The sequence below is a fragment of the Cydia strobilella genome, chromosome 21 (assembly GCF_947568885.1).
Source record: "Cydia strobilella chromosome 21, ilCydStro3.1, whole genome shotgun sequence".
NCBI lineage: Eukaryota > Metazoa > Arthropoda > Insecta > Lepidoptera > Tortricidae > Cydia > Cydia strobilella.
This window is the reverse complement of record NC_086061.1, coordinates 5,519,026-5,542,643: the sequence shown is the minus strand read 5'-3', so window position 1 is coordinate 5,542,643 and position 23,618 is coordinate 5,519,026. Positions and strand designations below refer to the sequence as shown.

General features: G+C 39.5%; 3 protein-coding genes across 3 annotated transcripts; 1 reads left to right on the top strand and 2 right to left on the bottom strand.

The window, feature by feature from the left end:
* Positions 1-2,211: 2,211 nt before the first annotated feature.
* LOC134750819 (uncharacterized) lies at positions 2,212-4,311 on the bottom strand. The gene is made up of 2 exons (XM_063686049.1): positions 4,095-4,311; positions 2,212-4,045 (listed from the first exon to the last, which is right to left on the bottom strand). The coding sequence occupies exon 2, from the start codon at positions 3,808-3,810 to the stop codon at positions 2,320-2,322; it is 1,491 nt and encodes a 496-aa protein (XP_063542119.1). The 5' UTR covers positions 3,811-4,045; positions 4,095-4,311; the 3' UTR covers positions 2,212-2,319.
* Positions 4,312-10,619: 6,308 nt separating this feature from the next.
* Positions 10,620-14,482, top strand: LOC134751189 (NADH dehydrogenase [ubiquinone] 1 beta subcomplex subunit 9). The gene is made up of 3 exons (XM_063686563.1): positions 10,620-10,762; positions 11,315-11,457; positions 14,235-14,482. Exons 1-3 carry the CDS (start codon positions 10,662-10,664, stop codon positions 14,423-14,425), a joined length of 435 nt encoding a protein of 144 aa, XP_063542633.1. The 5' UTR covers positions 10,620-10,661; the 3' UTR covers positions 14,426-14,482.
* A 4,217-nt stretch (positions 14,483-18,699) lies between these two features.
* On the bottom strand, positions 18,700-23,382 carry LOC134751303 (derlin-1-like). The gene is made up of 5 exons (XM_063686689.1): positions 22,992-23,382; positions 21,743-21,934; positions 20,428-20,576; positions 19,028-19,138; positions 18,700-18,858 (listed from the first exon to the last, which is right to left on the bottom strand). The coding sequence occupies exons 1-5, from the start codon at positions 23,142-23,144 to the stop codon at positions 18,732-18,734; spliced, it is 732 nt and encodes a 243-aa protein (XP_063542759.1). The 5' UTR covers positions 23,145-23,382; the 3' UTR covers positions 18,700-18,731.
* Between the last annotated feature and the right edge of the window lie 236 nt (positions 23,383-23,618).

The following is a 23,618-nucleotide window of genomic DNA, read 5'->3' as shown; positions in this document are numbered from 1 at the left end:
TTTTGAGTTAGACAGCGGCCTCACCTGGGGAGGTCATATAGATAAAACGTGTAAAAAACTGGCAACTGCATGTTTTGCCTTAAAAAGATTGGCACGAATACTCAAAACTGAAATGGTCCGGGCCTGTTACTTCGCTTCAGTGCACTTACGCTTACAGTATGGGATCGAGCTGTGGCCAGCCGTTTTCCGGCCTCCAGAAACGAGCTGTGCGTGCGATAGCGCGCAAACCAGCTCTGCGAAACCTCTCTTCAAGTCGCTAGGCATATTAACATTGCCCTCACTCTTAATACTGCATATGGCAACAAATGTGCGTGATGAAATGGACACAAACCCCATCATCGAATCCCTGCGAAGGTACGAAACCCGTAGTGCGCGCGCGGGACTGCTGCGAATCGAGCCGCATAGACTAGCTAAGTCCAAAAAACTCACCCACGTCATGGGCCGTAAGGTGTACAATCATCTACCGCGGGAAATTATAACAGCAAAAAGTGCTTCACTTTTTAAATCAAAACTTAAAAAATGGCTTCTTGAGCAGGCGTTCTACGACCACAAGGAGTTATTTAAGTTTAACCTTATGGTTTGGATTTTTATGATATTTGTAGTTACACTGCAATGTACTCGTAACATACTTATTGACATGTAATGTTATGTTATGAATAAATTACGAGTATTATGATTATGGTCCACCCGCCATCCTGACGCTCACAATATGTTGCCAGCAAATAATTATTTTATAAAATCGTTTATTGATAATACATATTCTTAAATATTACATGTCAGCAATTAAATCTAATCTTATTATGTAAAGAAGCCAAACAAAATACAGAAAACTGTTTAAACATCTCGCCCCTTGACCCTCCCTGAGGCCACGGGCTGAATTGACTCTTAGGCGGTAAGTAATGGTAGACTGATCCCGCGGGCTGAATTGACTCTTAGGCGGCAAGTAATGGTAGACTGAGCCCGCTGGGCTGGGTTGACTCTTAGGCGGCAAGTAATGGTAGACTGATCCCGCGGGCTGAATTGACTCTTAGGCGGCAAGTAATGGTAGACTGAGCCCGCTGGGCTGGGTTGACTCTTAGGCGGCAAGTAATGGTAGACTGATCCCGCGGGCTGAATTGACTCTTAGGCGGCAAGTAATGGTAGACTGAGCCCGCTGGGCTGGGTTGACCCTTGGGTCGAGTCGCCCGTAAAGAAAAAAAAATGGTCAACTTAACCCGTGGGATCAGTGCTCTGCGGGCCCAGTTGACCACCAAGTGTAAAAATGTATGACACAATATAATATGACTAGATTTATATGCGCAATGATGATTATGACACAAGTGGTTTTATTATTATTATTATTTGCTTGATACACTAGCAGCTCTTGGAGCTGATGCGTGTATATCGAGCACTTGTATTTTATTTTGCACTTTTCTAAGTTCTAAAATGTGTATCTAGTCTATTTTTAAAAGTGTTCACTGACGGTGCACTAACAACAGTTTCTGGTAGAGAGTTCCACACATTTACCACACGAATCGGCAAGAAGTGTTTCCTAGGGTTGCTAGCACACAGGGGTTTGACAAGTTTCTTAGAGTGTCCTCTCAACTTTACATTTTGGCTTGATATGTATAGGTCTTTAATATTTGGAACATTGTAGTGTCCAGACAAGATTTTGTATGTCTCAATAAGATCGCCTCGCTTCCTTCTGTCCTCCAATGTTGTAAGACCTAGTTCCTGAAGCCGACCTTCATATGGCTTGTCCCTCAATGAAGCAACCATTTTCGTTGCTCTTCGCTGTACTTTTTCCAGCAATGTGATGTCCTTTTTAAAGTAGGGGGACCATATCTGAAAAGCATACTCTAGTAAAGGGCGAAGGTATGACTTGTATATTCTAATAAATAGGTCCTTAGTAATTACATGGAATGCTTTCCGGATCATATACAGCATAGAATTTGCTCTCTTGGTGATTTTGGTGATATGCGTGTCCCATTTCAAGTTGTGTGAAACAATGATGCCCAGATCTCTTTGACTAGCTACTGCTTGAAGGGGAACAGAGTCAATGTGGTAATTTAGTTTAGGGTTTGTATTACCTATGTGTAGAACTGTGCACTTGTCCGCATTTAGTGATATGAGCCAGTCTTTAGTCCACTGAATTATGCGATCTAAATCACTTTGGATAATATTGTGAGTTACTAATGGATTACCCATAACTTTGGTGTCATCAGCAAATATTGACAGTTCCGACTGTACTACACTCTTCAAATCTGTTATAAATATGCCAAACAGGATTGGTCCAAGCACTGATCCCTGAGGAACACCACTATAGACGTTGTGTGCATTTTATAGAGTTTCCCCTACTCTTACTTTAAATATCCTGTGGGTTAGAAAGTCCGATATCCATTCAAGGAGCTGACCACGAATCCCAAAGTGCTCCAATTTCGCAATAAGCCTTCGAATAGGTACACGATCAAATGCCTTTTCGTAGTCTAAGTATATGACGTCCGTAGGCTGACGATTGTCCCAGTCACGTGTCCACTTATCAAGACATACAAGAAGATTTGTCACTGTGGATCTTTTCGGTATGAAGCCATGCTGCTCGTTGATAATTACATTTTCTTTACTTATGAAATTTCGCAATTCAGTGACTATAATTTTTTCCATAGTTTTGCAGACTATACTTGTGAGGCTGATCGGACGATAGTTAGCAGCAACAAACTTATCACCCTTCTTGTATATGGGAGTGACATGTGCTTCCTTCCAGTCTCGAGGTAGGGTTCCATTCTTGAGGGATAAATTCATTATATAAGCCAGCTCATGGACAAGCACGCTACTGCACTTTTTAAGAAAAATAGAGGGTAGAGTATCCGGGCCCATTGAGGTGGAGTCGCTAAATGTTGCTAACGTTTTTGCCACGTTCCCAGGCGTGAAGCATACTGATTCGATTGAATTTTCTACACGAGGCATCTGAACGTCCGGAATGTCCATGTGTGCTGGTTCACGAACAAAGGATTTCTCAAATTGATCAGCAAAAAGCTCGGCGACAACTTTCTGATCGTTCGTGATATCCCCTTTCTCATCTCTCAGTGAAGGAGGCACGGATACCTCAGAGGATAGCTGCTTACGAATGTAACTATAAAACGATTTTGGACCGCAGTTCACTACTCCTCTTTCAAATTCCGCTCTTAATTTCCTGACTAATGTCACCAGTTTATTATTTTCAGTTCTATATGCTTTATATGATTTTTCACAGCCATTTGATTTATACTCTTTCCAAAGTTTTAATTTATTTTCGACCTGTTCTAGTACTTGCTTTGTTATCCATGGTTTATTTACATTTATCTTTTTGTTTTTAGTTGACAATGGTACATGGGCCTCGATAGCAGTGTGTGATTTCGACCTAAATTGTTTCCAAGCTTCGTCGATGTTGACCGTGTCTGTGCAATCTGATGTGTTTATAGTGTTCATGATTTCCTGAAAATCAGCTTTAAAAAAGTTTCTTCTTACTTGTTGCGTACAGGTACGTCTGTTTGATTTTAGCTCAATCTGTAATGTTGCTAGGAGTACTAGGTGGTCGCTTTTTCCTATATTAGGGTAGTATTGTACTTTAGTACAAAGGTTTTCTTCGTTGCACATAATTAGGTCAAGTAAAGATTCCTCGCTATTTCGCTTCCTTGTTATTTCGGTCACTAGTTGGTTTAGGTTGCTGTTTACAAACATATCAAGAAAGTTAGCATGTAGTGTATTGTACTTATCGGTATCAACATCATCCAACGGCCACTTGAGGTCAGGCAAGTTAAAATCACCCATTATTATCAAAGGGTTGGGATCCATAGAAGCTTGATTAATTGTTTCAAATAATATTCTATCAGTTTCTTCAAACGTGTAATGTGTTGGGCGATATATTCCTGCAATTGTAAATAAAAAACTTTCATATTTCAAGTTTAGCCACAATGCCTCGACCTGGGGGTGAGAGTTATAAATCGGGTGCGGGATTACTTGTATGGGTCTGCCGTAAAGCGTATGAGATATGTATATAGCGACTCCTCCCCAGCCCGTTCCTTTAATTCTATCATGTCTGTATAAAGCGTATCCTTTAATATCCACCAAACTATCACCTATCGATGGTTTTAAGTGTGTTTCAGTAATGATGATACAAGTTGGTTTCAATCTATTAACTTCTATAATAAGCAAATCTCGTTTAGCCGTTAGGGATGCCAAGTTCGTGTATAAGAATGTAAATTCTAATATCCCAGTATTATTAGTTATAACTTTTTTGAATTAAGAATCTTTGGGGAATTATTCACATATTTTAGAGTCAAGTCGGTTTCACCACTATCGGGGGAGTTTGGTTCTGACCGCGGCCGGGGTCGGTTGTGTTCCGGGGGCCCTTTACAATGGCATTCGCAATTGCATCTTGTCGCCAGATGTTGACCGGACCGTGATAGTTTTTACCGACGCGAGCATCTAGATATGCAGTTTACGTTTCTCTAAAATATCTGCTTATCTCGAAAAACGTGGGTTGGTTGTATGTGAAAGTGAAACAGTGAGTGGCAATGTTAACAGTGCAATTTACCGGTGAGATTTTTCCATTTCACGTCTTTTAAATAACGGTCCGTTCTTAACAGTGTTTGCAGGTACAACTACATTAGGCATTGTTGGGGTTAAGTTAGTTTAAAAGCAAACGACTTAATAGGCTACAAATTGTACGCCTGAGCCTTCCTCGGGAGTCGCCCTGTTGATGGGTGGGGGCCGCATCGCATGAGGGTCCGCTCGGTGGTTTTTAGGGTTCCGTGCCCAAGGGGTGGAAGCGGGGCCCTGTTGCTGGGACTCCGCTGTCCGTCTGTCTGTCGCCGGCCTGTGTCTCGTGAACCGTGATGGCTGGACGGTTGAAGTTTTCACGGATGATGTGTTTCTGTTGCCGCTGCAACAACAAATACTAAAAAGTGCGGAGCCCTCGGTGGGCGGGTCCGGCTCGCACTTGTCCGGTGTTTTGAGTTTATCCCGAACGTGCAGGCCGACGGACGCGGGGGAGGGGGCTCAACGAACAAAGAACTTATCGAAACCATCGTATTATTACTGACTGCGAGTGGTCAACGTTACGCTTCAAAATTCCTTTTGCATTGTCTACACGATTTCCTGCATGTGCAGTCAGTGCTACAACATGTGCAGTGACAAAAAAAGGGTATTGCCACTTCACTACGCGGAATTAGAGGACTCTACCACTCAAAATTGATAGCTATGCAATTCAAGTAAGGTGCTATTTGTGTGCTTTTTTGTGGTGCTATTTGTGTATGAATTGTTTAAATGAGTGTTGTTTAAGTGACAACGTGCCGTCCTCTTGTGCTCGAAGTATGGGCATTTTGGTAGACTTCGTTTTTTATAATATAGGAGGCAAGCGAGCGGGGAGAATCGCGTGATTGGGAATTGATGTCAAAACGGCAAAAAATAAACAAGAAGATAAAATGCTACCTATAGGACATCCTAAGACGCCCAAAACCTCATCTCTTCGAAGCCGCATAAAATATAGCTACAGAGCTCCATTCCGGCATCCCTCTGAGTGGCTCAAATGGCAGACGACAAAGGCGAATTCATCAAAGCAGCAAGAGAAATATATCAACTGGACGATACCGACAGCGAATCAGACGAAGAAGAACCAACACCTCGAATCGACGAGCAAACGGCATCTCAAGATGATATTGGCCTCGCTTGGCACAAGATGTTACGAAGACCGAAACGAAAACGATGAGAAGCATATCACCAACGCTCTCCCTCGACGACATAACCTACCCCACCTACCTTCCAATATTGGCTTAAGGCTGCATAGCCGGCTGATTATAACTATCCCTTTCCCATCCCAGAGCGTGTCACTCCCCATAAAATTACGTCCCCTGGTATGCCGGCTAGTCCGGAGCAGGCATGTTCCTGGCTGGGTGTGGCGTCTCTTGTCTTGTCTTGTCAAGTCGGTTTCACCACTATCGATTCTGCTTTGTAGTTCTTCACGCAATTTTTTCAAATAGTCCCGCTGATAGGGTGTTTGATCATTTTTAGCGGACACATTATTCGGGAGCTTACTGTTATTTTTCAAAACCTTAAGGGCAGCTTTTTTATTGGTGAAAATGACTTTGAGTGGGCGAGCCACGGCGTCAGCTCTGGGTTTGCCTAGACGGATAACGGCCACCGGCACCTCTGCCTCCGGCACGTCTGCCAGAGCTGCTAGGACCTGTGATAAATCATGTGCAACACGTACCTCCTTGTCCCGGGCGACGTCGCCAGTCTGCCGCGAACACTCACCAATACCAAACATAATAACGTTCGCACTGCGCTTTTTCCTCTCCGCTAACTCTGCTAAAATGCACTCCATGCTTGAACCTTCACTTTGTTTGCTTTTCAGGGCCTCAATTTCAGTTTTCAGTTGGGTCACCATATTCCTTAAAGCCAAGACCAAAACCCTCCAAAAAATAAGTCAATCAATAAACCAAGAACAAATAAACTGGAAAGAACGCACCAACTTAAAGTCTGCACATACAATGTAAGATCATTATCAACAAGAGAACGACTCATAGAGCTTAATAATGCTATAGCGAATATAGATTGGGACATTATAGGACTGGCAGAAATTAGAAGAAAGGGCCAAAATATCGAAGAACACGGTAACTATATCCTGTGCTACATAGGTGATACACCAGGCTTGCACGGAGTAGGCTTCCTAATAAAGAAAACACTCAAAAACAACATAGTAAATTTTCTAGGCATATCTGAAAGAATTGCAGTTTTAAAACTCAAATTTGAACAGTTACCCGTTACCATAATCCAAACATACTGAAAGTTCAAACGAAGAAGAAATTACCAAATTTTATTATGACCTGAAGACAGCACAAGAACAAGCTGATAAACATTTTCTTGTGATTGGCGATTTTAATGCGAAAATCGGACAACCAAAACCAGAAGAAAACATGGTAATGGGAAAATATGGATATGGGAAAAGAAATATTAGAGGGGAACGCCTTATACAACATGCTAATGAATACAAACTGTCGATAATGAACACATTCTTCAAAAAGAAACAGTCCCGAAGATGGACATGGATATCACCCAATCAGAAAACAAGAAATGAAATTGATTATATACTGACCAACACCCGAAAGTCCATAACAAATGTGGATGTACTCAACATAGTCAACTTCCCATCAGATCACAGAATGCTTAGATGTTCACTAACGATTGAAACACCCAAAACCAGCCGAAAATCTTACCAATCATCAACAAACCTACTCAAGACTATAAGCGAAAGAGAAACATATATTAAGAATCTAGAACACCATTCCAAAATACTTGATGAACTTTTAAAAACCAAAAATGATGTACAAACTATAAGCTACACAATAGAACAGGCAATAATGAAAAGTCTCAAACTGGAAAATAAAACAAAAACCCACAAACACAAAATACTTACTAACGAAACACTGGACCTGATAGATAGACGTGGGAAGCTACTATTACTAAAAAACAAAACCAGGGAAGAGAAAGAAGAATTAAAACAATTATTCAAAAAAACAAACAAAGCTATCAGAAAGATTACAACACTCACAGAAAATCGATAATTGAAAAAAAACCTCATAACACTCCGAAGCTCAAAACGAGCCAACAAGGAACTGTCAACACACAAGACATGGATTCACAACCTAAAGGACGGTCAGGGTAAAACAAAAAACAGGAAAGATATTCTCGAACGTGCTACTGAATTCTATAGAGATCTTTATAAGAAAATGCCAGAAGAATTAGGAATAAACGGAAATAAAAGTAGGAAAATAGAACAAACCCAGGATACAATAGACCCAATAAGTGAAATGGAAGTACTGAGACATATAAAGTCACTGAAAACGGAAAAAAGTCCAGGATCAGATAATCTGACCAACGAAACACTAAAAATCGGAGCACGAATATTAACCCCTTACCTGACAACATTATTTAACAAAATTGTAGAATCCGAACAAATACCAGAACAATGGGGCTTATCAGACATAATATTGTTATACAAGAAGGGAAACCCACAAGAAATAGGCAATTACAGGCCAATTAGTTTGTTATCTGCTGTATATAAGCTATTCTCTTCGATCTTGCTTAGTAGAATATCATCAATAATTTATAGAAACCAACCAATTGAACAAGCAGGGTTCCGGCCGAATTACTCAACCATTGACCATATACACACTATCGATCAACTGCTGGAGAAATATCAAGAATTCAGAAAACCATTGTATATAGCTTTTGTTGATTATTCAAAAGCCTTCGACAGTATTTCACACACATCTATATGGGAAGCACTAAACAACAACAATATAAACCAAAAATATATAAACATAATTAAAAATGTGTACTCAAAAAGTGTGAGCAGAATAAAACTGGAAAAGAGAGGAGAGGTGTTCCCTATAGAAAGAGGGGTAAAACAAGGAGATCCACTCTCACCAACTCTGTTCATAGCAGTTCTTCAAGACATCTTCCAGATCATAAATTCGACAAACAGAGGGGTGAGGATACTCAACAGACGTCTAACACATCTACGATTCGCTGACGATATAGCTCTGTTCAGTGAAACTCCTGATGAACTAGAAAAAATGCTTCAAAATCTCGCCACAGAAAGCAAAAAAGTAGGACTAGGAATGAATACTGACAAAACTAAAATAATGACCAACCGCAACCACACCCCGATTACCGTAGAAGGACACACAATAGAATATGTCAAAGATTACATATACCTCGGAAAGCTAATGTCTTTCGACGCCAACAGACACGAAAATGAAGTAGACAGGAGAATAAACACAACATGGAAAAAGTATTGGGCGCAGAAAGAAATTCTCAAAGGAAATTACAGTCTGAACCTCAAGAAGATAATTATGGATTCATGTATCTTACCTTCCCTAACATACGGAAGTCAGACTTGGACATATACTAATAAGATCAAGAATAAAATCCTATCATGCCAGCACGCCATGGAGAGAAGTATCCTGAAACTGAGAAGAATAGATAAAACACGAAATGCAGACATACGCAAGAAAACAAAAATCAAGGATGCACTAAAACACGCCATGTCACTGAAATGGAAGTGGGCAGGCCACATAGCAAGATACCAGGACAACAGATGGACACTGCAAACAACGAAGTGGCTTGGTCCCACTGGAAAAAGACGAGATGGTCGACAAAGGGCAAGATGGGTCGACGATGTAGTAAAAACAGCTGGTAAAAACTGGATGACCTCAGCTCAAGACAGACAGACATGGAATAAGATGGAGGAGGCTTTCTACCCTATAGGGGCCTTACAATAATATATATGTCAACCTAGTATTTCAAATTTGCAACCAAGTGTATGGATAAATAAAGCTATAATAATAATATAATAATAATTCCTTAAAGCCGGCAGCTGCCGTACTCCTAGTTCACATTCAGGACACAAATATTTGAGTGTAGGAGATTGCAGCACAACAACTCTCAACTCCGTGGCTAACAACCCACTACATCTGACACATATAAATCTTTCACAACCATGACATTTAATTTTCGGGTTTTTTTCATCCACTTGGTATTTCCTTATCGCATTTAAGACAAATCGGCATGTTGGACACAGAAACAATACACTTTGAGGTTAGATATTTTAAAAATTGTAAATTGGTTATTTTAGGACGAAAGTATTTGCAAGATAACACTTCCACTTTGTTTTTGTATTACACTAAACAATAATCGTAATTTATTGCAAAATAACAACACTTTTTGTATTTTAATCCAATATTATAAGAGATCGTTATTAAAACACAAGTGCACTTTCAAATGAGGGTAGATCAAAAAAGCGTTTTTTGCGTATCAAAGATATGACTTTCATTTGTATGCAACCCAATATGGACCCGGCGGGGACCATCTCCGGATGTATCACATTGTGCGTTCGGGGATGATATCCGCCACGTGTATCCCTTGCTTTTAGAATAAATTGTCTTAAAAGCAGAGGCCGCGCTGTTGGCTTCGGCCCCACGCATGCCTCCCAAACGTCCGGGACCCCATGGTCCCGTGATATGGAAAGACAGACAAATAATAATTATTACTTTTATATACATATTATAAAAATCCTAACTTAAGAAGAATGATAAATAAAGAGATAATAAATATAATAATTTATGTTTAGTCGCTTAAGATAATATTAAGTACTAACATGTATGGACCATTATGAAGATATTTTTTATTTATTTATTTTTTATATACAGTATACAGCACTCGCCGCATAGTCTGGAGCGCGCTTTAGGTTAAGCACGCTCCAGAATTCGCGGCGCGAAGCCGCGAACGTTAGTGTGGAGTCGATTTCGCTGATTAGCGAACTAGACTCCACACTCGCGTTCGCGGTTTCGCGCCGTGATTCGCGCATGAGTGTGGAGGGTCCTTTACAATCCTTCGCGCATACATCGTTCAAATTTGCCGCCTTTTTCTCCTGGCGAAGCTGGCTTGCCAGAACATAAATGTGTGGGCTCCTACAAGTAAGTCTTGCGTAACTAGCCCACGTGTTTACTTGATCTACCTATATGCGCCGTGTGCAAGAAAGAAATCTGATTTCTGAACGATATCTGAGACTCACTGAAATGTCAATGTCAGATAAACGTCAGAATACATACAGTATACAGTGCAAAACTGCAAAAACAAAGATGGCAGGCGCACTGCCTCTTGGGATTAGGACTCACTCTCAAAGAGTTTGCAGCCTTTACAAAAGGGCTCTGCGTAATGTTGAAGCGTTTTACGATAGACGGTAAGTTATGACAAAGATTAAAAATACTTTTGCAACCTTACTCCCACAGGGTTACGTAATTTGTTGTCAACACTATAACCTATTTTTTTCATACATTTACAGGTATATTTTCCAAGATAACTGAAAATCAACTTTGCAAGATTATAATTTTGCCTTTTTTTGAGCTCTTGAACGATAAGAGGTGTTTCTTTTATTATTTTGTAGATCTTATATTTATTTTAGTTTTACCTTTATTCGTAGATTTAGCAGTGTTATTCGATTTTTTTTTCTAGGTTTCGTTTCCCAAGTATGTTAAATGCTTTGAAATTGTTATTTAAACCACTTAATCTATTATATAGGTATAACAATTACTTATTATTCTATACTAAATAACATATCGTTAATAAGACACCAACCTTATTATGATAAATGTAATGCAGGTAAATACAGATAGAAGATCAAAACGAAATCTTTTTTAGTTACTGGTATCTTTAGTGTTGACCGATATAATATATTTTAGCTTACCAAAAGAATGTACTAAAATCAAGCCCTTTTCCTACTATTCTTTTGCAGTGATGTATACCGTTACCAGGCCGTGCTGCTGCGTGACCGCTTTGACAAGAATGCCAAGATCCAGGACATGCGGAAGGCGGCTCAGCTCCTGAAGGAGGGTGAAGAGGAGCTCTTTCTGCAACAGCATCCCATTCCTAAGAAGTGTAAGTAATATTAAAGGTTACCATGGATATCAGCTGTTCCTTGGTTTATTCTCAGACATTACTACTGGTAACAAAAAAAACTCCACTGGCTGGGTACAACTAAGAAAACCTACCTATTCCCTTTGGTGTTAACTACTGGGATGGAAGTAAGTCCAAACAGCAGAGCCACATCGTGAGGAAATTTAGCTTTCAATGGTCAGCAGCCAATTTTCATCAATACAATAGCAAGTGAGTAGTTCTGTAGTGATGCTGAAAATCATATCATGCTAAAATACCCTACAGATGTTATTTATCTGGACTATCAAAAGGCTTTCGACAAAGTTCCCACAGAGAGGCTACTTCATAAACTGGAACACTTGGGAATCCATGGGAAACTATTAATATGGATAAGGGCCTTCCTACAACATAGAACCTTTAAAGTTAGAGTTGGTGAGACCAAGTCACAGCAAAGAGGGATACAGAGTGGAGTACCACAGGGTTTAGTTTTAGGCCCGGTGCACTACATACTGTACACGGTTGACCTTCCATGCCGCCTGAAATGCAGTATTAGTACTTTTGCGGATGATACCAAGTTATTTGCTAACCCCCTCGTAGATTACAGCCATCTACAAGATGATCTAGATGCAATAGCAAGCTGGTCAAAAGAATGGTTAATAAATCTGAATACTGCCAAATGTACAATACTTCACATAGGAAATCGGAACCCCCGCCTGACTTACAACTTGGAAGGCGCTCCACTAACGGCTGTAAAAACACAAACCGACCTAGGTGTTAAGATCTCGGAAGATCTAAAGTGGGAAGAGCACATATCTACAATGGTTAAGAAAGCCAGAAGCATGATTTACCTCACTAGGAAAGCTTTCAAGACCTTAACACCGGATAATAAATAAAAAAAAAAAAAAAAAGCCTTTTATTTCTGGGTTGAAACTTAATCTAAATTTTTCTAAATGTCTAATATCTAATGATCACTCCAGAACCCTCCTAAGAGGTATAGGCCTCTTCCAGAATCTGCCACTTTCTTCGGTCTTGGGCCTCCCATATCCAGTTGGCCCCCACTGTTTTAATTATGTCGTCCGACCATCGTGCCAATGGCCGTCTTCTCTTCCTCTTTCCGTCTGGACCTTTCCAGGCCGTTGTGTGAAAAGTCCACCTCTCGTCTTGGAGTCTGGCAACATGGCCAGCCCATCTCCATTTTTGTTTCTGGGCCTGGCTTAGTGCGTCTATAAGCTTAGTTTTTTCTCGGATTATGGAATGTCTGATCTTGTAAATTTTTCTTATTTTAAGTATACTCCGTTCCATGCCCCTTTGGCATGAAACTATCGTCCTTTTGGCCTTTGAAGTGAATTTCCATGTTTGGCATGCATAGATCATTGTTGGGAGTATGCACATATCCATTACCTTCTTCTTAAGCTTGATAGGTAGGTCGCTTTTTAGGGTTTCTTTTAGACTCCAGTACTTATTCCAGGTGTTTTTAGTTCTTCTCTCAATTTCCTGTTCGTTTGCATTTGGGTTGAAGCTTACTTGTTTTCCCAGGTATATGTATTGGTCGACATACTCTATATTTTCATTTTTTATAGTTATCTGATTTTTGTTGCTATTTGACATAACTTTAGTTTTGCTATAATTCATTTCAAGTCCAACTTTTTTGCTCTCTATGTTCAATGTGTTCATCATATATTCTAAGTCTTTACTACTTCTTGCAAACAGGGCCAGATCATCCGCAAATCTTAGATGTGTCAAACCTGACACATAACACCGGATATGATGCTAAAAATATACAATACATACGTCAGACCCATACTGGAGTATGCGTTTCAAGTCTGGAGTCCTTACTTTGCCAAGGACATTGAGATGCTGGAGAAAGTCCAACGGAGTTTCACGAAACTGCCAAGGCAACTTAAAAACAAGCCATATGAGGAGAGACTAAAGGAACTGAAACTCACTACCCTAAAGCACCGCAGAGAACGCGGAGACCTAATAGAGAGTTACAAAATACTGTCTGGGCACTATGACCTCAAGGATTTTCAAGAGATGTTCAAGCGCAACAACAACAACCGTCTGAGAGGTCATCACTTAAAGCTAGAAACGCATAGGTCTCACAGTAACCCTTACAAACACTTTCTGAGCAACCGAGTAGTAAGGGCTTGGAACAAACTTCCAGAAGACGTGGTTTCAGCACAAAATGTGAACCAGTTTAAAAATAAATTAGACAAGCATAACACTACATCTAATACTCGTTCATGATAACTATATATCTTATGATTACTGGATACAGGCCATATCAGTTGTCATAACTGCCTGCCTGCTTATTAAATAATAATAATAATAAAATATGCCATAACCAGTTCGGTTATGGCAATACTTTTTGTACTTCACATTTCACTGTAGTTTTCTTTGGGGTGCCAATTAGACCACTACAAGTCATTTGTGCATTCTAAATGTAAAGAATCTATTTTGTTAAGTACTGAAGCAGGCCACTGATTTTATATGACAAAGCTTTTATTCATTTTTAGGGTTCCATATCCAAAGGGTAAACCGTGATAGCTAGAGTTGAAATTTTCACAGATGATGTATTTCTGTTGCCGCTATAACAACAAATACTAAAAACAGAATAAAATAAAAGTTTTAGTGGGGCTCCCATACAACAAGCGTGATTTTTTTGCCGTTTCTTTGCGTAATGGTACGGAACCCTCGTCCGACTCGCACTTGGCCGGTTTTTTTTTTGTTACTATGTTGGTAAGTTGCAATGCTTGTGGACCTTATTTTTTTTCTTCTAGTTGCCGAGAGTCCTGGCGGCGTGGCCTACGAGCGTGAAGTGGAGCCCCCAGACTGGGTCCTGGACTACTGGCACCCGCTCGAGAAGGCACAGTATCCCGAGTACTTCAAGCGGCGCGAGCAGCGGAAGAAGGAGTTCATCGCCATGTGGGAGAAGCAGTACGGCAAGCACGAAGAGAAACCACACCATTAAATATTGTGTACCCTATGGTACATAGTTAATTAGTAAATACATTTGTTATTGTAACAAGGCTTTTTATTTTATCACCCCAAGAAGCAAATTTTGGTCATAAATTTTTATACTCAGGCATACTTTTTAGCACTAAATGCAAATTTTAAGTCACAAGGGTTGTATAGTACATAAGGAATTCATAGCAATCAAATCATACATTGTGTTTAAATTATTTATTAAAGTTATGACTCTGTATAAATAAATGTTACATAATTATGTTATATCACTGTTATATACAATTGTACTTGATGTAGGTACAGTCAAATGTAAAAATATGGGTGCACTCATCATACTCAAAAATATGTCCCATATAGCTCTTATGTCAGCAAATTAAGAACTGTGGGACATATTTTTGAGTAAGTTGTATCAAAGATAGATATAACTCCGTAATAGATGGATATACAGTCTTAAGGAAAAAACGTGCCTCGAAAATCACGAAAACTTGATTCTCGATCAGACGGCGCTACTACCTTTGGCCTACTCTCGTATAGAGGGCGTTGACGGTTTCGTTTCTTATTTAACAATTTTAATGCATATCAGTGAAAGAACATGGGTCAAAATAATAAAAATAATTAATGCAAATAAAAAAAATCATTTATCCATATTTACATTACATTTTATCGTATTTTTATAAATCTTAATTTTTAGTTTGAAAGTGTGTTTACTGTGGTTACAAAATTTACTATGACAGTACCGCTCTATCTTATTATATCCTCTTTGACTGTGGTTACAAAATTTACTATGACAGTACCGGTCTATAATATTATATCCTCATTGGTTGTATCCACCCATATTTTTACACTTGACTGTACATGACATGATATTGTATGTAATTTTACACAAATTTAAATTAGAATCAGATTTAGATTTGTTTGACACAAGACAATGTGATGAGGAAGGAAATGTCCCAATATAAATAATACAGCATCAATTCACCTTATAAAACAAAGTCTCCCACCGCGTCTGTCTGTCTGTCTGTATGTATGTTCGCGATAAACTCAAAAACTACTGAACTTTCATGCCGCTGTCACCTATCAATAGTGATTCTTGAGGAAGGTTTAAGTGTGTAATTTGTTAACCCGTGCAAAGCCGGGGCGGGTCGCCAGTTCCGTTACAACACAGCAAAATCTTGTGTGATTATAGACGCCCGTAAAGTAAGTGAGTATGTAACTAAACTGTGCACTTACAAAGTTCTCAAAAATATATATAGTTCTAACTTTTGACAAAGTATCTCACCGGACTCGTGATTTCATAAAAGTTTCACGTTTAAAATAACACTTGCACTGCGTGTGCTAACAAAATCGTTGCAGACTTTTCTTGGTCTAACTCTAGTAGGTAATACCCCCTATTTAACCTTTTGGACGCCAATGACCGATATATACGCACCGTAGGTACAACGCCAAAGACCGATTAATCGGTCATAGACCACAGAGCAACATAGACCTACATGCATATGCATAAAGTTCAATTTCAGTTTTGACACTTCGGTGACGTGGTGTCTGGATGAAAGCTTTTGTGTTTGACACGGCGTCGAAAAGGTTAAAAAAATATTAGATACAAAGCAAGGTCAGTGAAATTACATATGTAATTAATTCATTTAAGACTTAATAACAAGTTAACTCTTCACAGCATTTGTTGTTGCATTAAAACGAAGCATTAATAAAATTGTATACAGTTACACATCTAAACACAAAGCAATACTAACTAGGAGTCGTATAAGTATTGCAAAAGAGGGGATCTTCTGAGATGGTTTAAGTCGTACATTAAAAATCGGTGTCAGTCGGTGGTGATCAATAATTACATGTCGAGCTGGGTATCTATACCAAGTGGAGTCCCCCAAGGATCTTTATTGGGCCCACTTCTATTTAACATCTTTGTGAACGACATAAGTACCTGCTTCCAATTCTCTAAGTTGCTCAGCTTTGCTGACGACATGAAAATTTTTGCTAAAATTACATCACCGGCTGATGTATGTGCACTTCAATCTGATCTGAGAAGGCTGGATACCTATTGTAGTATAAACAAATTAGATTTAAACCCCTCCAAATGCTATACAGTAACCTTCTCTCGTAAATTAAATAACATTTGTACCCCATATTCACTAAAAGGTAGCATTCTTCAGCGAGTAACAAGCATGAGAGATTTAGGTATTATTCATGACTCCAAACTTATTTTTAGTGAGCACATTGACAGCATAGTACGTAACGCTTCCAGGTCACTTGGTTTTATAATGCGTAATTCAGTTTGTTTTACCCGTCCCAAAACCCTTAAAATCTTGTATTGTGCTTACGTGAGAAGCAAACTTGAATACGCATCGCAGATATGGAATCCTCAGTATCAAATTTATGTTGATAGGATTGAGAGATTACAGTCAAAATTCATCAAATTTCTGTGTTACAAAATGCGAGTCAACTATAGTTCTATCAACTACCTCAAGCTGTGTAAGAAACATCCCACTTGTTAAGCGCCGGGAAATTGCAGACATAGTGTACTTAGTAAATATTATTAAAGGTAATGTAGATGGTCCAAATTTGCTTAATAAGATTTCTTTTAATGTTCCGTCAAGGACGTTTAGGCATTTTCGTCCCATCAGTAATAGCCAAGCTGTTACTAGGTATAGAAAAAACAGTTTCTTATGCAGGGCAAGCATGAGCTTAAATAAAGTTTTTATAAATTGTACTATCGACATATTTAGTAATAGCATATCATTAATAAAAAATAAATTAATTAGATACTTTATGGGTGACAATGATTCTGGCGCAGGTCAGGGCTAATGTACTGTGGCTAAATGTACTACCTCACAGGTTTCTTTTTTACCTTCTTTTCTACTTATTTTTTGTAATAATTGATATTCATATCGACCCTCTGTTCTTGTGCTGTAAGAACTTGTACATGTGTAATTAAGTTGGGCAATAACCTTGTTATATTTTATTTTGTTTCTATAAGTGAAAACCTATAATTGGCTTTATATTTTTATTATAGTTTTTAGATATGTATAGCGCTGTTGGTTTTCCATGTACCAAAATAAAATAAAATAAAATAATATGTGTCATTTTCAACCAAAATGGTACTTATTGTCGGTTGTCAATAAGGCGTTATTTCGATAAAGCTTCAATTTGAAGTCAACCTTATCGACAACCGACTATGTGGTACCTTTTAGTTGAAAACGTTACATATAGTCGCAAATTAACAGCTGTAGATGGCGGTGAACACCTGAATTATACAAGGTGTAACAAATTATTCGGCATATTCGGTATAGTATTCTGATTAAGAAAAAGTAGAATTTTTTTTTGACGCGAAATATTTTTGGCCTTTGTATGGAGGGTTGGACGACCTGCCCCAATAGAAAGAAAAAATCGCGTCAAAAAACCTTGTACAACGCCCTCTACATCCCTTATATTTCTCCAGTTTACGCGTCATAGTATTCCTTGCCCACATCCGGTCGATTTAATTAGACCAATAGCATTGTCTTCGGTTACCGCGATAGTTACTCATGAAATAAAACTATGAAAACGGATTATATCGCGTATATTGAATTTATAATACATCCCCGACGTTTCGAACTCTTTACAGCGTTCGTGGTCAACGGGTGACTGAGGAAAAATTACAAAATGCAAAAATACCCACATACTAAAATAATGAACAATCATAGACTACAAACTTTAAGGCTGGTTGTACATGCAAAATCGGTTCATAAGGCTAGTTATACACTATAATTATTTTTCAAGTAAAGATATATATATATACGCGATAAAAAAAAAAAAAACTATGCCGGCTCCAACCCTACACCACGGACCCGAGAAGATTTAATTCCCTCCTAAATTGTAGGATCCCAATATGGGACCGGCAACAAAGAGCAAAAAGTTTGTTGCCGGTCCCATATTGGGATACCCTCCTACAATTTAGGAGGGAATTAAATCTTCTCGGGTCCGTGGTGTAGGGTTGGAGCCGGCATAGTTTTTTTTTTTTTTATCGCGTATATATATATATCTTTACTTGAAAAATAATTATAGTGTATAACTAGCCTTATGAACCGATTTTGCATGTACAACCAGCCTTAAAGTTTGTAGTCTATGATTGTTCATTATTTTAGTATGTGGGTATTTTTGCATTTTGTAATTTTTCCTCAGTCACCCGTTGACCACGAACGCTGTAAAGAGTTCGAAACGTGGGGGATGTATTATAAATTCAATATACGCGATATAATCCGTTTTCATAGTTTTAGACCAATAGCGTTAGATCAACAAGGGTAAACGGCCAATCGTAGTCAGTTTCCCCCGAGCGTGTACCCCGTGCCCCAGTTGCGCTGGCCCCGCGCGGGGCTGCGCGCGCGCGCCTGCTCGGGGCGCCCGAATCCGGTCACCGTCGTCCGCGAGTTGGGGAACCATTTCCGTCTGCAAGTTGTCAATAACCTTGTTAATATTATTATAATGTATACGTGTAAAAACTTGATATAATGCATCGTAGGAGACGCCGCCGCCGAGTAGGTCTCACACTCACAATCTGTGCACGAGCTCAGAGGAAAAGGAAAATAGTCGTTCCTTCGTCGACGATAATACTTACACAATAGCTGGTGGTGAGAGCAGCGTGGGTCCGCCGAACTCCTGAGGATACTTAAAGAGTAGGAAGAAGGCCAGGTGGCCCACCAGGATACCGATGAATTCGGCGATTCCACTGCAAAAAAAAAATAGGAAAATTACTACTGGTAACTCACATATTACCAAAGAGAATAAAGTTGACATCCATACATTTTGTTACCAAAAATACTAATTATTTTCGTAGTCGACATCTAGCGTCAAGTAGCGGAATTATCAGTACTGCTACTGAAGGGTTCCGTGCCATTAAGCAAAAAACGTCAAAAAATCACGTTTGTTGTAGCCCCACTTAAATATTTATATTATTCTGTTTTTAGTATTTGTTGTTATAGCGGCAACAGAAATACATCATCTGTGAAAATTTCAACTGTCTAGCTATCACGGTTCAGGAGATACAGCGGTGACAGACGGACAGACAGACAGCGGAGTCTTAGTAATAGGGTCCCGTTTTTACCATTTGGGTACGTAACCCTAAAAATCTAAGCAGCAATTTAACAATTTTAACGCATATCAGTGAAAGAACATGGGTCAAAATCATAAAAATAATTAATGCAAATAAAAAAAATCATTTATCCATGTTTAAATACATTTTATCGTATTTTTATTAATCTTCATTTTTAGTTTTAAAGTGTGTCGATAGATGGCAGTGAATTTACTGTGGTTACAAAATTTACTATGACAGTACCACTCTATCTTATTATATCCTCTTTGGTCTTATTGATGTATTAAGGGTCCCCGGCAAGCTCGGTTCTCCATACAAACGTAGTTCCGCTTTCATTTTAAAACGACTAGCTAGATTGCTCTGAAACTTTGTACTTACAATAGGATAAGGTATATCTATGTCTGTAATTAGTTTATGTAGCTTCAGATACCATACTTAAAAAAATACAGCGAACTTAAGTTTTTCATACAAACCTTGTTTTTGCTCTATTTCGTTTGTTTTATAAACTGGAGCTATATAAACTAATTACAGACCTAGATATACCTCATGTCATTGTATGTGCGAAGTTTCATTACAATCCAACACGCAGTTTTAAAATGAGAGCGGAATTACGTTTGTATGGGAAGGTGCAATTCGGCCGAGCTTGCCGGGGACTTAAATTAGGGAAACTTCGCGTTACATCATGGGCCTAGCCTAGATGACAATCGCACGAATACAAAAAATGTATCGGGATGAACTACGAAAAGTCACGTGACTATTTTCATAGTTTCCATACATTATTTAATTTTCGATTGGCGCACAGCGCGTTATCGTGAACCTTGTGGGGTGGCTATGCTTGTGTTTCTATGCACGAAGGTTGATATGGGGCTGCAGCCGCGCGCGTCTGTTGACGGAGGTTAAGCGACCAACGTAATGACTTGACTTACCCTCCACTGACAATAAGGTTGAACGCGAACAGCACCCACGGCAGGTACATGGCGCGGAACCGCGTCCCGAACCAGAAGGTGACTATTACGTCCTTGTTCAGCTGGCACCACACGTACAGCACTGAGATCACCATCGGGATCATTAATAGCTGGAAAACAAATTTTATGTTATCTTATCTTATAGTTTCGGGGGCCTTTGCGGATACACTTCAACCCATAGGGATCTTTTGTGTAGTTACCCCCTAGGAAAGATCCGTCCGCTACTCAAGAGCTTTCCCCACCATCTCCATATGCCGGATGATGGACCTTATGGGCAGCGTTTTGAATTCCTTTGGTTCCAGATAGCCTGTTCCAAAGTCCTTCATTCTTTGTCTGGCGAGGGCGTGACATTCACACATGTGTTCTATTGTCTCTTCCTCTTCGCCACACATACGACAATCAGTGTTGTCAGCGTGCCCCATCTTGGCCAGGATTCCCTTGACCCCGTAATGGCCAGTAAACACCCCCGTTATTATTTGGAGTTGCCGTTTGCTAAGTTTCCAAAGCTTTTTGCTCCAACCAGAGTCTACCCCTTGTATAAAGAGCTTTGAGTGCTTTAGACCCGTCAGACTGTCCCATTCTTCCTGGTGTTTGGTCTTAGAAAGGTCTTTGATAGCTGTTGTGATGGTTCCCTGTGAGAGCCCCACAAATGGTTCCGGACCTAGGTTAGGAGGTTGTTTGCAGATCCGGCTCTGGCAAGTTCATCTGCATTTTCATTGCCTATGAATCCATCGTGCCCTGGGATCCATATCAGTTGCATTTTGTTTTGCCTTCCAAGCTTGTTTAGAGCTTGGATGCCATTGTATACCAGTCTAGAGTCCACTCTGGGCGCCTTAAGCGCTTTGAGTGCAGCCTGACTGTCGCTGAGTATATAAATATGCTTCCCTTGGGATTATAGCGTATGTCTCGGCTTGGAAGACAGTGGCGTAATTGCCCATGCTTATGCTACTACTAAAGTCATTTGCGTAAATGCCTTCCCCAGTACTAGATTCTAAGTAATTTTAGGTTAGTTTTACAATTTTGGCAACCCTAACGCTGTTTGGTTGGCGATGGCGACGCGTGCGGACAACGATCAAATTGGTCATGTGTTCTAATTTGTAGTCTGCCTCTTTCGTACTAATGTTGCCTTCTCTTTTACACACTTCAGTCATTTAGCGTAAGCGTCATTCTAGGTCTGTGCTGGCCATTTGCTAAGTGAGGAAATTTCTTAACACAAATCATTGTTATTGTCATGTGCAAAAAAAGTTTAGAATAACAATATAATATAAATACTCACCGGCATATTAATCAAGAATCCAATAACCACACACACCAGCCAGTTGAACACTAGCATGGTAAAGTAGTCGGCGGGTTTGCCGGCGAACATGCCCGTCTCCAGTCGCTCTGAGTAGCTGTACAGGAAGTAGCAGTTCACAAGGAACGGGAAGCTCGGAGGGAAGTAGAATAGAGCTGTAAGAGGGCGCCATATCTGGAATACATTGTGTAGGTTATAGACCTGTTGTTCAGATTTGATCCCTCAGATTACCAGTAATTAATTTACCCCTTTTCAGCTGTTGCTGGCTATAGTCCATAGATACAGTAAAAAAACGGGTCAAGTGCGTTGGACTCGCACACCGAGGATTTCGTACTTTTTAGTATTTGTTGTTATAGCGGCAACAGAAATACATCATCTGTGAAAATTTCAACTGTCTAGCTATCACGGTTCATGAGATACAGCCTGGTGACAGACAGACAGCGGACAGCGGTGTCTTAGTGACAGGGTCCCGTTTTTACCCTTTGGGTACGGAACCCTAAAAATCAAAATAGTGTAGTTGCTTGGTTTGCATTCAAAATTATATTGAGCACAGCAGCTGTAGCATGGTCGCATTTTTATCACCTGTCACCATGCCTGTCACATTCTAACAAGTATGTAAGTGGGAAAGTGACAGGCATAGTTACAGGCTATAAAAATGGAACCATGCTGCCACCGCAGATGTATATAATGTTAACTTCTGTCATAGAACTTTTTCCCTAGGACGCTATCTGCATTGAGCTTTGATAATTATTGTTAACCTCAAAAAAAAAAGTTAAAAGGTGATGCAGCCTTGGTGCCACAACATGCACCAAATGAGTCAATACAAAAAAAAACATTGGTAGAGTCTGTGCGGAAAGAGAAGAGTCGTGAAATGTAAGGGATCCAATACATTCTACGACTTCTCTTTCTGCACAGACTACCTATGGGCCACCCCACACTAGTGTCTTTCGAGCGTCAGCGTCTAGTCAGCGCTATGGAGAATGGCGTCACTGCGCAGTTGACACGAACGCTCGAAAGATACTATTGTGGGGTCTCTCTAATATCAATTAGACTTTATACCTTATACATAGTTAATTTGGGGTTAAAATTTTTACCAAGCATGGAAAACAATAAGGAGTATTTCATGAAAATGTTACCAAGCCATTGCATGATTGCAAACACTGGATACAACTTTATTGTAAGGATCTAATGGCTAGAACAGTAAGTATATGACGGCAAAGTTACTACTTACTTGGAACTCGGAATAGAACGGCGTCCATAATAAAATCAAATGTAATGGATTGAAGAAACCGAATTTAGCTAAAATACTGATCACTACAGTGGCAGTCAACCAATATCGTGTAAAGAATGGTATTCCGTAGTAGAACTCATTAAATTCAGTCATTTTTATAAATTTTTATGTAGTTTTCTGGGTAAAATAAACAAATGTAGGATATCGAGTTCGTATGCACTTTTTATATTTAAGTTTACACCGCTTACTTGTACAAACACTATTGGTAATGAGTTAAAATGATGTCATCGCATACGTGTCACCATTTGACCAATTATATACTCAATTAATTGAATATTCTTTCTTATTTTATTATTGTTTAGTCACTGCACTGCAAAACGACACGACACCACAGGTAGTAAAGATGAAGAGATGAGGTTATCTGTCAGAAGTGTCAGATTTGAAGTTTCTAGATGCCAAAAAGTTTGAGTGATGTGGCAGTATCGTAATCTTAACAAGGGTTCCGTTTTTGTATTTACGGAACCCTGTTCACATAGAAGGTATAACACACTACCGTACCGCACCGCGACCTTGGTGCGACGCACCCATAGGTCGCGGTGCGGTACGGTAGTGTGTTACAATACACGT